The 14,726-nt window shown below is 43.4% G+C and overlaps 1 protein-coding gene across 1 annotated transcript; it reads left to right on the top strand.

The window, feature by feature from the left end:
- The first annotated feature begins 155 nt into the window (after nt 1-155).
- Nucleotides 156-12,999, top strand: PDIA4 (protein disulfide isomerase family A member 4). Its single transcript, XM_059850306.1, has 10 exons — nt 156-315; nt 5,536-5,713; nt 7,441-7,646; nt 8,282-8,420; nt 8,911-9,116; nt 9,787-9,945; nt 10,855-11,006; nt 11,391-11,547; nt 11,643-11,876; nt 12,324-12,999. Exons 1-10 carry the CDS (start codon nt 213-215, stop codon nt 12,737-12,739), a joined length of 1,950 nt encoding a protein of 649 aa, XP_059706289.1. The 5' UTR covers nt 156-212; the 3' UTR covers nt 12,740-12,999.
- The last annotated feature ends 1,727 nt before the right edge of the window (nt 13,000-14,726 follow it).

Genomic DNA, 14,726 nt, shown 5'->3' with positions numbered 1-14,726 from the left:
GCCGCGGCCGCTGCCGCCGGGGGTCCCCGGGGGCGCCGCGGAGCCCGCGAAACCCGCGCCGGCGGCCCTCGTGACGATTGTTGATTGGCGACCGCGCTAAGCACGTGTTGAGGCAGCGACCAATCAGAGGGCGTGGCGTGCCGCCGAGGGCGGGGCGAGCGGCGGGAGCGCAGCGCAGGGAGCGGACGGGCCGGGCCGGGAGCGGCGGCGGGATGAGGATGCGCGGGTTGTGGGTGCTGGTGCTGCTGCTGGGGCTGGCTCAGATCGCCCTCGTGGCGCGGGGCGCGGCCGCACAGGAGGAGGATGGCGACAGAGGTGAGCGCGGGCAGGGGCCGGGCCGGCGGCGCATGCCGGGTCCCCCCGCGGGAGGCGGCGGCGCGGCCCCGGCGCTGGGCGCTGCGGGGAGCCCGGGCTGGCGGGGCGCCGCTGAGACCGTGGTGCTCCTCGCAGGCCTCTGTGCAGGGCGCTGAGCCCTCCCCGTGAAGGCGCTGAGGTCTGTGCGAGCCGCTTGCCCCGGCTCGTCTGTCGTGCGCCGTGGGGTGCCTCTGCCTCGCCTCTCCCAAGCACGGAGGTGGCAGCTAGCTAACAATTAGCCATGTTGGCAGTCCCCGGCTTCTGAATCTCCAGGGAATTTGCGAATTCTTTATTCCGACTCCTATCGGACAGATTGCGATTTTATTATGCATAGAGGGACTCTTCATCAGGAACTGTGGTGTTAAGACGAGGAGTAATGGGCACAGATTGAAAGAGAAGAAATTTAGGTTCGATATGAGGAAGAAATGCTTTACTCTGAGGGAGGTGAGACGCTGGAAAACAGGTTGCCCAGAGAGGTTGTGGATACCCCAGTGCCGGCAGTGTTCAAGACCACCAAGCAGTGGTCTAGTGGGAGGTGTCCCTTCCCGGGCCGGGGAGTTGGGACTATGAGATCTTTAAGGTCCCGTCCAACCCTTATCATTCTACGGTTTTGTAATTGAGGGCTTTTTTCCTTACTCCTTTGTTCAGGGACTCTGTGCGTTCTTCGTGTTTCGAACTGATTTTTTTTTTCCCCTCACAGAAGGAAGCCCATTGTTACCATCTTCTCGGTGTTTCTTCCTACCGTCTTTGGATTTCACTGACGTGTATCTCCTCCTTTCCAAAATTAGCTGAAACAAAGCTGCTGAGGCTTAATGAGTATAGTAGGAGGCAGACATTTGAAGGTGTTTTCTTTTTCGATTTTAAGTTTCTTTCCTGTGGATTTTAGTAAATTATGCATCGTTTATATTTCCTGCATGAACACTGCTGTATTTTAAGTATTAGAGGGCTTTTGGAGAGACTGGATTATGGATGACCTTCTAAACTCATGTCCTGCAACTTCTTGCTGGCCTAACAGGCACTAAAACTTGCAGAAGTGCATTTAGATCAGTTACCCTGTTTGTGTAACTAACTGGTCTGTAGGATGAGGGTAAAGAGATTTGTTTTAAATTGAGATTTGTTTTAAATATGGTATCTGCAATAAGGAGATGGAGACACAGAATCTTCCTGTGGAGCTCTTTTATTTTTTTCTGTTGTAAACTGGAATACAATTTTTATGCCTCTTTCTCTGCTTTTAGCTAGAACATAGTTATGGTTTCTTTGTAACATGTGACAAAGCCCAGTACCGATTTCCCCTGCCACCTTCAAAGGGTGAAGTAACAGCTGTGATGTTACAGTGTTACCTGTGGCTGGCTGCAGTGGCTCAGCTTCTTGTGGATCTGACTCTCATCAGTATTTCCCGTGCTTGCTGCTCTTCTCATTATAGGAGTTCTGGGGATCAAAGGTACACGGGGATGGAAGTATCTCCTGCTGTGTGGACCTGAACACTAATCCACTGTCCAACTCTGAATAGTTTCCCAGGTTCTATTGTGTATCTTGAATTTGTATATAGATCATGAACTAGCCTTGACGAAGCCTTTGCCTTAAAAATGCACATAGTTGGGGATTTCAATTTTTACCCTTGGAATGCAGACTTGGGTGAAGTGGAATAAATTTACTTTGCAACAAGGAAGTAATCTTACTCACATTGGTTGTTGGGGAGATGAAAAGTTCTGAAGCCAGCTTGTTGCACTGCATGGTTTGGGACGTGAGGTTTGAGCAGGGCGGGGGGTGAATGTGCTGGAAGTGAGGTTAGCCTGGAACCTGACCACTACGCCCTTGGCATCCTGATGATGTGAAAGGAGGGATCATGTAGAGGATCCACCACAGAAAAGATTGAAGGGGGCTGATATTATTGAAAATCTTTTGAACACCCTAGCAACACATGATGAGTCCTGAGTTCTGGGTTTCTGAAAACTGAGCTCATCAAATTAGGGAACAGTGTGCTCCTCAAAAGGAATCTTTCAGGCAACATCCCAAAGTCATTGGTGTCTGGATGCAGCTTTTCTGTGCAGGATCTGCTTTGTTTAAGAAAATATTACTAGGCTATATTTCTGATAAATGCTGAGTGTTCAGTGAAGTTACTGTAAGAATTCATTTCAGAGTAGCTGTCATCCTAAAGAAGGCCTGCCAGCCAGCATTGTGTGCTTCAAGTCTTAAAAAAAATACCTTCCTGGTCATGTTTTTTGACTTGTGTAGTAATGTGTTGAAATTTGTGGATTGATTTGGTGAGTTTTTGGGGAGTTTTTTTGTTTTGGTGTTTTTAAAAAAATTTTTTGTGTGCAGTTTTGGGTTTTTTTAAGTAGGAGGGGGTCATACACACTTTACCAGAGGTCAGGTTTTAGCCACAGCTGTTATTTTGTCCACTCGCTTTGCAAGTCTCTTTAGGAAACAAAGATACTTCAGCTTGCGGACAGCTGTTTTATTTTAATGAGCTGACTTATGTAAGTATTTATTAGCTACTTCTGCTACTTCAGGTGTCACAGTTAGACTCATTCTGTTCTGTTTATTATTAAATTGTAAATCTTTAATGCAGAGGAAAGTTTCTTGCTCTTTATGGGAAGAAAAAAATAAAAAAAAAAAGTCCTGCTTGCTTTTCCCGTGGTTGGGTCCCTGAAACAGGTCTTCCAGTTCCAACAGTAAAGGGATGGCAGAGGTAGCTGTGATAGCCCTGGGTGTTGGTGAAGCTGGAAGCTACAGAAAGTAAGTCTGCACTTCTAAGGACCGATATCTAAGTGTGCTTATCTTTCTTTTTAATGCAAGCCCTCCTTGAGCCGTTTGGGAAGAGGTGGAGTCCTGCTGTTCCAGGGCTATTGTCTGCCTCCATCTCCAGGGAGGGGAAAGGGGGTGTGTGTGTAATGCCCTTGACAATGTGTCACTGGCAGGGAAGTTTTACCTTCGCAGGCTGTACAGCACTTGTAGGGAAAGATAGACACAAAATTATTTCAGTGAGGGATGGTGGATCTGATGGTTTAATTTTCCACCAGTGCTGGATGTTTTTGCAGGTAATACCTTGTTCTTTCTAAAAAGAACAGGTGCCACTGTAGCTGCTGTGGTCTTTGTGTCTCTCTTGGGGGTGGGTAGTGAGCAGAGTGAGCAGGAACAAGGGTCACAACCTGCTGGGTAGTTCGAGGTGCAGAACTGGCCGGCTGGTTTTGCTCGCATTCCTTTGTGTCAGGAAAAATCATATCTGAAGCAATTTGCCAGGAATGCAATGGCCGGGAATTCAGGCACAGGCCAGCCAGGAACAGCCTGTGGTGAAACAGAGCCCTCAGAACTGCTGGGCACCCGTGTAAGGCACGGGTTTTGCCTGCTGAAGTGCCCTGAAATCCAGCTGTTTCACCAGGGCAGTCCTGCAGGTATGTGAGGTGTGCATTCACTCAAGGGTGAGCAAGAGCTGCAACACAGGAGGCATTGTCTACTTGCAAATAGTGCTTTTAGCTGCCTCAAAGAACAGGTGAAACGCTAGTACTTGTTAAAGAAACCTAATCCAGCTGACTAGGGTTGTGTGATAAATGATCTCCTGTGATCTCTCCCTTCATCAGAAGCTTTAGTATTTTCTATTTTCATGCTATGTAAATTTGACCTCTAACTAAAATCAACATATTTTCTCCAAGAGCCCTATTCCTGAGAGCATATAGGCTTGTTTTTGTATACTTTCTTCTAAAATAAAAGTAGCTATTGCAATTTAATGGCATAATTTTATCCATGGTGAGGTTGTTCCTAATGTCTGCTGTTGGTCTGACAAAAGTGGGTTTTGTTTTGTTAACTTTTTCATATCTGGATAGCAATATTTATCATTCTTAACTTTCAACTTCCTGGTGAAATCAGAATATTTTCAGAATACTGCTGCAGTAGCTCCTCCCAGCTTAATCAAAAGCCATTTAAATAGAAAATAATTTTAAACAAGAAACCCTAATCCCTTTTTTCTTTTTTTAATTTTTTTTTTTAAATCCAATTCCTGGGACTTCCACTGGTTGAAAGGGACTTAACTTCGTTGTTTTACAGTTTTCATTTGGGATGAGATATTTTCATTAGTTGTTTTGTAACAGAAATTCTTTTCAAGTCCTTCAGGAAGGTCTGGTTTCCTTGAAAGATAGCAGTTTTGTTTTTTTAAAAAAAGCTTAAAGGAACATATGAAAGGTCAGATATTGAAAAAACCATCTCAAATTCCAAGCCAAAGGCATCCCCAAAAGTTCTTTGAAAGAAGAAACTTTCACTCTGGTTTTTTTTTTTATTTTTTTTTTTTTTAAGAAGAGTACCTGGCATTTGCCAGGTGCATAGGAGTGGGTTTTAATGGGACTCCTGCAGTCAATTACTTGGTTTTACACTCACTGCAGCCTGGTGCTGATCCAGAGCAGTGATTGATGCTCCTGTGAGTGGAAAGATTCCTCAGTGAATAGCAGACCTGAAACATCCTTGTAACTGAAAGCAAGAGTTGCAGAGGTGGATGGAGCAGTCAGGAAAGAGGCACAATTTAGAAGTGCTGCCTCCAAACCACTTTGATAGTAGTGAAATGGTAAATTTTGGGTTTATAGCAAGTGTGTCTGTTTATTAGACCTTCAGACAGACAGGACATAGCTATTGTGGTGTTACAGGTCTCCTGAGCAGGGGTATGCAGGGAGCATTGGGAACAGATAGCACCTGCTTTTTTGTTGTAAGACACTAATTTTTCCAACTTCAGGTTGGCTACACTCAAAGCACAACTGCTCTGTTGCATGATGAAGGGTTCTGTTTGAAGTTCAGGTATCGTCTGTGTGCCCTTCTTGCCCAGCAAAACATGCCTCTCTGCCCACATTTCAACAAAATGTCCATCAAACCTTGGTGGCAACTGTTGCACAGATTTGCGTGCTTTAATTCTTCTTGTGTCCATTTTGTTAGTTCTCCCTGAAATGTGAAATACCTGTTGATACTTTACTGAAATATTGAAATTGTTAGCTGGTGTAGTGTGGACAAAATTGAAGTGGTCAAACATTTGAGTCCAGGCTCTTTGCAAACTGAGATAGCTGTCACTGTATGTGGAGTAGAAACTAATTCATGTGGGTACTTAACCACAGGAGGTACCTAATCCTCTTCAGTCTGGTACTGTCACTTTAATGTAAAACTTGACACAATCTAATCTGGGTCATATTCTTACCTTCCCAGAATCTGTTACAAATGAAGCTGATGATGAAGGTGATGATGACGATGATGAAGAAGATGACGAAGATGACGATGATTCTGTAGTTAAAGAAGAAAATGGTGTGTTAGTCTTGAATGATGCAAACTTTGACAGCTTCACTGCAGACAAGGATACTGTGCTGCTGGAGTTCTACGCACCATGGTGGGTTCACAGCAGCACCTCCGTGGGTGCAGCGTCAGAGTGCTTCTCTGCCAGGGCAAGCTCCTAAAAAGTGACCCTGGGTTGCCATTTTAAAGGTGACAAAGGTGTAACTTGCCTGCAGGAGATGCCCAGGGTTCTGCTAGTCCAGAAAAAGAGATGGTTCTGGTGGTGGGGAAGAACCTTTTTTCCCGCCCCTGTACCGTGCAATAAACAGCAGCCTGCTCCTGTTCCACAGATGTGGGTCATACTGAGGGATCCCATGCCAAGGGGAGCACAAGCCTGATTCTGTCCCTGATTTGTGCCTGTCAGGGAACAGAAATGGTCTCAGAGAGGCCCAGAAAAGTCATTCAGTATGGCCTTGCAGCCTGCTATCATCCTGTGCCCGTGCTGGACCACTGAGAACGTGTGTACTTGCTCACCTAGATGGAGTAATGAAGGCTTCCCTAGGGGGGGAATTGCCAGAAGGTTTTCCTTTCCAAATTCACATTTCTGTCCTTGCCGGAAGGGTGAGGAGTGGTTAGGGACACAGCTTGTTTGTATTATCAATTTAAGCAGTGCCTCATACATCTGCCTAATGATGGCAGTTCTGCTGGCATCCCAGGGTATACAGCACCACTGGTCTGCTCCAGAGAGCTACAGTGGACTTATCTGCATATAACCAAGACAAAGGATTTAGGCCAGGATGTGTCTTCTCTTGCATTCTTATGTTCAAAAACATTAGGGATGGTTGCTGGGGGAAAACAAGATAGAAGATACTTTCAGTAGAGTTGCTGAGTTAGTGTTGCAGCCAGAACCTTTCCTTTGTGGCTCAGTGATACAAAAATGACTTACTCATTGGTCCTTCTCCAGCCTTTGAATAGAGGGGGAATATGATCTTGCTTGAGGAGTTGCATTTTAACTTGTGCCATTCTTGTCACAGAGAATCCCCTTCCTGCTTTTCTGTAGGCACTAATTCTGCAGGGGTAGTTTGCCTACATGAAAACTAAACATGAAGTTCAATTTATCTGAGCAGAAGGATGTGTGACTAAACACCTCTCCTATTATTCTACTCCCCCTCCTTCCAGCTAAGGAGCAAAAGCTATCTGCCACACGTTTCTGTTTTCCTACATTTTTGTGGTTTCATCTTTAGCTTGTCAGGCTGTATTTAACATTTATTATGCTGGTATCCTTGGTTATGCCTGTTTTTACATCAGGAGGCTCTGTTCTCCTGAGAGAGTTCTGATGTGGCCAGAGAGGGGGCAGATGCTGTGTTACCATGGTGGGTGGGAGATTGCATTAGGCAGACTGAACTGCTGGTTCATTTCCTCTTTAATTCAATTTAGGGTGCTAGGGAGAGAAGAAGAACCTTGGTTAGGGAGAAGCTGAAGTTGAATTGAGACCATATTTGGGGAGGGAGGGAGGGATGGAAGGAAGGAAGGAAGGAAGATAATACAATACAAGGTTTACAACTTTGTTGTAAAAGCAGTTGTAGAATTTTTTTACAGTGATTTTATGAAGCATATGGCAATACATTCTACACTGAATGAAAATAAAGAAAAATAAAGGTTTTGATTACATTAGCTACAGTTGCTCTCCATCTCTCCATGATCTGAACATGTACCAAGATAAACATTTCTGTGCTGATGATGTGGACATCTGTCAGAAGGCATCCTGGAATTTCAGGGCAGCAGAGCACTTCTGCGTGTCTGTTGTGCATTTACACACCTACTTGTGTCTTCCTCTGACAGGTGTGGGCACTGCAAGCAGTTTGCTCCTGAGTATGAGAAGATAGCCAAAACTCTGAAGGAAAATGACCCTCCTATTCCTGTAGCCAAAATAGATGCTACTGCAGCCACTTCACTGTCGAGTCGTTTTGATGTCAGTGGCTATCCAACCATCAAAATCCTGAAAAAAGGCCAAGCTGTTGACTACGATGGGTCTCGGACAGAAGATGGTAAGCACCAGTCCTTTGCGTTCCTTGTAAGCAAACAAAATAGCCTATAATCTTGTTTCTTAATATGTGGCTGTTTTGAAGGACTCTGATCTCAATTTATTTATCTTAAAACAAGTAATATTATGAATGCTGAAATTTTCCCTGTTCTCTCAACAAGCTGCATGTTAGAGGACAATTTTGCAAGTAGTGGGTAGTGCTGTTACTGACAGAAGGTTTCTGGAAGAATGACTTGACTAGAAGAGAGGACAGTCTCATGTTTGCTGAAGGATCAGCCAATAAACATTTGATCTATATATGGACCGTATAGAAACCCACTTGTATTTTGCTTAATTAATATGCCCAGCTCTAGTCAGAGAGGGAAAAACTACCTTTTGTGTCTGAGATGGAATTCAGTGCTTCAAAGTACACATCTGTGCTCTGCATAAGACACTATGACGTGAAGAGACCTTCTTGGTAATGCCAACAAGGAAATAAGGCATAAAGGAGCTTGATTAAGAAAGTGTTCTCATGTAAGCTTGATGTGTAAGCATTGGTCCAGCATTGTGCTTGCCCTCTGATTTCAAATTTTTGCATTTGACATGCTGCTAATAAAATAAATGCATGCTTGCTGATTGGGTTATTGAACTGTATTTCAGCTATTGTGGCCAAAGTCAAGGAGGTTTCTGACCCCAACTGGACCCCTCCACCCGAAGCTACTCTGGTATTGACCCAGGATAATTTTGACGAAGTTGTGAATGATGCCGACATAATCCTTGTGGAGTTCTATGCTCCATGGTAAGCAAGAGGGCAGTCACCTGTATTTGTCTAGCACAGATGGCCTGCACACACTTGGTGAGCCTGTCTTCCATTGCTATGCCTCGTTACACACCTTTGCTTCATGCCAAGCTCTGATGTAGCTCAGTTCTAATCTGCACCTGGCATCACGTTGCAAATCACTAGCAGACTAGACTGGATCTATGTCTCAGTGAGGGGTGGTGTCCAGATCTTCACCGGAGGCTCACAATATTTACTGATTTGAGAACACACTGAGATACTGAAAACCAAAAGGAATCGGTCCTTAGCTTAAAAATGAAGCTACCTATAGTAATGTGAGGCCAAGCACAGAGACCAGCTTCAGGTTGCAGAGACACGGCTGAAGTGTCCTCTGTAGATTCAATGATCCCATTTCTGCATTCTGGAATATTTAACTTCTCCACTCCAGGGGTAGAAGGTACCTGGCAGGCTTAATGGCTTGTAAGAAGTGCCCTCTGCTCTCCCTCCCTAGGTGTGGCCACTGCAAGAGGCTTGCTCCAGAGTACGAGAAGGCTGCCCAGGAGCTCAGCAAGCGCACGCCTCCCATCCCCCTGGCTAAAGTCGACGCCACGGCTGAAACGGAGCTCGCAAAGAAGTTTGATGTTACTGGCTACCCAACTCTCAAAATCTTCCGCAAGGGCAAGCCTTATGACTACAGTGGTCCACGGGAAAAATACGGTACTGCAACTTACACTTCTTCTTGTGCTCTCAGGGCTCGGCCGCAAATATTTTGACGTATCTGTAGGACTTGCAGACTTGTTAATGTCATAGCAGCAGTAGCTGGGGAAAACTGAAAAATTCTGCTCTCATACGCAGGCTATTTAAATTTGTCTCTAGTCTTCATAACTTCTTTTCGTGGTAGTATCACCTCCTTTCAATATCAAGTGAGTTAAATACACTTGGTGAAGCAGTGGCAGTATGGGTAAATGGGTAGGTTTTAATTATACTGGAATACTCCTTGAGGGCTGGCAAAATTACCCAATATTAAGTTTTAATTAGACTTAAGACTATTTAAGTAGCTGTTATTTGGTTCATAACAGGTTCTGGAGACATTGAAGGGTCTGGAATTTCAGAAAGGAACATTGCTTTGCACGATCAACTGATATTAGTGGATTGTGTGCTTGGTCACCTCTTTTGAAACCAGCCTGAAAGGGAATATTCAGAACTGCAGCTTTAAAAACTTGGACTGAAATCTTGCTGATTTGGTCTTTAGGTTATTGTGGGAGGGCTGCACAGGAGGAAAGGTGTTCATGAGAAGTGTGACATTAAATGTTTTAGATGGAATGCCTAGATCCTTCAGTTCAGTAAATGTTCTAAGCAACTTTTTGGGGGTGGGTTTCTCTCACAGGTATTGTCGACTACATGATTGAACAGGCTGGTCCTCCATCCAAACAGATTCAGGCTACCAAGCAGGTACAAGAATTTCTGAAGGATGGGGATGATGTCATCATCATTGGTGTCTTTAGTGGAGAGAATGACAAAACCTATCAGCTCTATCAGGAAGCAGGTAAAGAATGTTTTAAAATATTAATGGAATATATGTTTTGTTGGGATTCTGCCTAGGACTTTGGGCATGGAGAGATCATGTATTTCTGCTCCTAGTATAGTAGGGAGGGCTGGAGAGGAGAAGAAGTAGTAGGAGGAAGAAGGATCTTCTACTTGTACTCAAAAAATAAGCTCACACCAGATTTTGAGACTGTAACTAAAGTGTCAGCTGGTCACAGAATATACCTCTGCTTGGTAATTGTGTCACTAAAAACATGTGGACTAGAGAGGAGGGAAAAATTCTTTCCTGAGGAGCAAACCATAATTTCTTGGCTTAAAGCCTAGATATATTTGCTGTCTTTTACTCTTGTTTCATATCTGGCAGCCCAGAGTCAGTTGTCACCAAACTCATTTTGGATGAGACACCTGCAGAAAGGATCATCATCCACTTCTGGGTCAGTTTGGTTAGACCATTCCTGGCAACCTGTCTGTGTCTGATTCTGGGGCTGCTGTCATAGTTGGATTAGGAGCTCATTTGTTTGCTTCAGCATGGCAAGACACAGAACTGTTTCCCAGGCTGCCCCAAAGCAAATAGTTTGGCTAGCTGACCTATTTGTGGGGAAGCCAAGAGGTAAGAGATTGACAAAAGAATAACTGTTTTACTTCATCTGTTTTGGAAGCTGTTCAAGGTGTATGAATGTGTACGATAACTCACCAAGTGGATGGATTGTTGAACAGCATTCAAATAGTGCTGCTGGAATTGTGTGTATATTCACATGCTTCTGACCCATGGATGAGAGCTGTTGTCTAAGATTGGGTTGTTCTGTGTCACTTGGAGAACAGGAAGAGCGTTTCCTTGCAGTTATCTCAGCTACAGTCTGTCTGTTCACTTTCTAGTGACTTTTCCTTCACCCTAACCTTAATTTTTCAGCTAATGGTTTGAGAGAAGATTATAAGTTCCATCACACCTTCAGCAACGAGATTGCAAAACTATTGAAAGTTTCTCCAGGAAAACTGGTTGTCATGCAGCCAGAAAAATTTCAGTCGAAGCACGAGCCCAAGATGCACGTTCTGAATCTTAAAGTGAGTAGATGGTCCAGAGCTAAAATGTTTGTGTGTGGGACTGAAGGTTTTCTTTCTCTGCAAATTACAATCAGTTGGCATCTTCCTCTTGGAAGTACTCCCACTAGATATTTGAGTCAGCCTGTTTCCACTGAAACTGTATTTCTTTTTCATAAAGAGGGCTTAATGAAATTAGTCCAGATGTTAAGTTTTCAAATAATAATTTGTCCATACAATAGTCAGTGCTCAAAGGTTTGAAGAAAATATGGTGGCAGCCTTGTTTTAATAGCACATCCTTCCCCCTTTTGCATTCATGTGTGTCCCAATATTGTTTTTTTTAGTAGTGTGTAGCAGAAATGCTGCTTAAATCTGTTTGCTTGAACTTCTTTAACTATTTCTTTACAGGACTCTACAGATGGATCTGAGATTAAAGAGCACGTGCTAAAACATGCTTTGCCTCTAGTTGGTCATCGCAAGCCTTCCAACGATGCCAAGAGATACTCCAAGCGTCCTCTGGTGGTTGTCTACTACTCTGTGGACTTCAGTTTCGACTATCGTGTTGGTGGGTTTGCTACAATTACCCTTCCTTCACTTTGAGAGGAGGCAGGCACAAAATAACTAGAAATTACCAATTCTGTCCTGTTCTGGTTTTTTCAGCTACTCAATACTGGAGAAGCAAAGTCCTGGAAGTGGCTAAAGACTTCCCTGAATATGTGTTTGCTGTTTCTGATGAGGAAGATTATTCTTCTGAAATAAAAGATTTGGGCCTGCTTGAGAGTGGAGAGGATGTCAACGCTGCCATTCTGGATGAAGGTGGCAAGAAGTACGCCATGGAGCCAGAAGAGTTTGACTCTGATGTACTCAGGCAGTTTGTGGTGGCATTCAAAAAAGGTACAGTTTCTAAAATAGGGCTCTCTAAGCTATTTTGTTTAAACTTCCAAGAGTTATTTCCTGAGGCAATGGCTCCAGTAAACAGAGTCTGTTTTACAAGCCTAAAATGTTCCTGTGGCATTAAAGTGTGAGGTGGTCATTCATATTTGAGACTACTATATTAAATCATGGGTTATTACTTTGTGGATGGACAGCCATAAAAAGAGGAGAAAAGTTCTAGGGGGAATTGCAAAAAAACCTGTTGCCTGTATTTCACAAGGTTATTGGGCCAAAAGGTCACTAGTTAACTAGCCTGTGTTTCATGCTGAGGCAAGTTCATTTGCCAGTGCAGTGATCTTTCACTGGCAGGAGGGTGAGGATGTACTCTTCTGCCCTCTCTTAGGAGAGATTGTAAGGGCTGCTCTTACCACATTCTAACGGTGTTGTGTGTGTTTTGCTTCCTTCTAGGAAAACTGAAGCCAATTGTGAAGTCCCAGCCAGTGCCAAAAAATAACAAAGGGCCTGTGAAAGTGGTAGTGGGTAAAACTTTTGATACCATAGTGATGGATCCAAAGAATGATGTTCTTATAGAATTCTATGCCCCATGGTGTGGACACTGCAAGAAACTAGAACCAGTGTATAATGAGCTAGGCAAAAAATACAAGAATGAGAAAAATCTGATTATAGCCAAGATGGATGCCACTGCCAACGACGTGACGAATGACCACTACAAAGTGGAGGGATTCCCCACCATCTACTTTGCTCCAAAGGACAAGAAGAACAACCCGATTAAATTTGAAGGCGGGGACAGAGATTTAGAGCATTTGAGCAAATTTATAGAGGAACATGCAACAAAACTCTCCAGAACAAAAGAAGAGCTTTAGATAAGATGAGGGTGGAGAAGAAAAGTTGTTTGTACAATGTAGTTAAAATCAAGTCACTGACAAAACTTGGTGAGAGAAGAATTAAGCAGTTTTGAGAAAAGAGATTCTTGAGCAGTAAAGCAATTTCAGTATCTTTTTTTTTTTTTATATGGCAGATGAGTTTTTTCTGGACACTGAACTTAATACTCTAATATGAATGTCTTATGTTAGTTACGGTTTTGATCTTTGGAGAAAAATACATCCTTTATTTTTTGTGACTATCTCGAGCTTTGTTCTTTGACTCCAATGCAGCTGTTTTTAAGTTAAAGAATACTACCAAAAACAGAGAAGCAGATCCCTCAGACAAACAGATTTCTCTTATTTGTTGTTATGGTTACTGGGGGGAGCAGTCTTTTCTGCTCGTCTTTTCTGTTATGTTTCTTTGTACCTATTCATGTGACTCTATCACTGTATTCATAGCTGAGGATAAGAATGGAGGTTTTCTAAAGTGTGGATGAATTATTTGGTCCTACTGAGATAAGACACAGGGACTTGCTAACTAAATATGCTCTAGACCTGTTTTAGCTTTGTGCCTCTCTGTAGAAAGGGTGAGGCTAAAATAGCAATTTTTTCTAATGTACCTCTCTTTACTAGTCTTTATTTATCCATTTACATCTTAGTCTTCCTGAATATGTTTTGGAGTAATTGAAGTATGGCAGAAAGAGAGCATCTAGTGGGTGGAAATGCTGGGATTCTGGTGTCAGATCTGTGTGTTACTGTCTCCTTTCCTTTTGCAGAGAGGAAAGTTTAGCAGTGATTCTTCTTTGGGCAAGCAGACCTTCTAACAGCCTTTATTCATGTTGCAGGTACAAAGAATAATTACATCCTCTCTGTGCTGCCCTTGGGAGTATATGCATTTAAAAGTGGGTTTTTATCTTGAATGGCCCAGTTTGGATGTGTCCATAAATTCATGGGCCATGTTGAGGTTGCAGACCTGTGCTCTCTAGAAGCACTGTCTGACCCTTCTCAGAGCTGTGATGCAGCGGTGTGTGTGGCTTGAGTGTCCCTGAGGCAGTTTTGATTCACATTTTGTTTTACAGGTAGTTCTTCTTCTAACAGCACTGTTTTTTGTCTTTGAAAATATAACCGGACTTCCTTAGTAATTGCTTGTTGCATTAGTTTTTAGATTTTTGAAGGGTGTGTAAATCTAAAACCACTCCCCAGTCTTTTTTTTCTTTTTTCTGGAGAGATGCATTCTTCTGTGTAGCAAGGATAAACCCATGTCCAGGAGGTGGCTGTTGAGGTAGAGTCTGGGGACCCAAAGGGACTGCAAGGAGATGCATAGTCCTTATACTTTCCTACTGCAGGTGGCATCCCTATTGAAGGGGTGTCCTTCCCTTCTCCCTTAGCAGGGGACTGTCCCCCACTGTTAACAACCCACACAGCAACGCACAACTATCAAATTATTCTTGCAGAGGTGTGGGACTGCAGGAAGGCTTTCTCTTAATTAATGGTTTAGCCAAAGATAATGAACAAAGCTCACCAGCAGATTATGAGTGAGAGGGACAGTATCAAATCTTCTGGGAGTGCTGGGGTGTGCCTGAATGCTATTCAGCTCCTATCCTTTATCAGCAAAAGCTGGGAAATGCTAAGAAAGTAAGTGTTAAAGCAGTATCATCATTTACCTCAGGCCCTGGCATTGTCTATCTCCTTTTTTCACATTAGAGGGCTTTTTCTTTCCACTGTCCTTAAGTGGACAGATGGCTGTTAAGCTTAGGCAGTATTCATCTACAAGACTCTTACCAGATAAAGTGCATTATCTTCCCATCTACTGTCATTTCTCTTTGCAGCTCTTCTGCAGAGCTTTCAAAAGCTGTAATCTATTCTAAATGTGTTGTGCAGGCAACAGGAATGAGATGAGACTTAGGTGAACACCAGAGGTGATTTTTTTTCAGCTTTAGAAAATATACATACAAGTCAAGTATCAAGTTCTGTCCTATCTGCCAGT

This window comes from Haemorhous mexicanus, chromosome 1 (assembly GCF_027477595.1).
Source record: "Haemorhous mexicanus isolate bHaeMex1 chromosome 1, bHaeMex1.pri, whole genome shotgun sequence".
NCBI classification, from domain to species: Eukaryota; Metazoa; Chordata; class Aves; order Passeriformes; family Fringillidae; genus Haemorhous; species Haemorhous mexicanus.
This window is presented reverse-complemented; position numbering and strand designations above follow the sequence as displayed.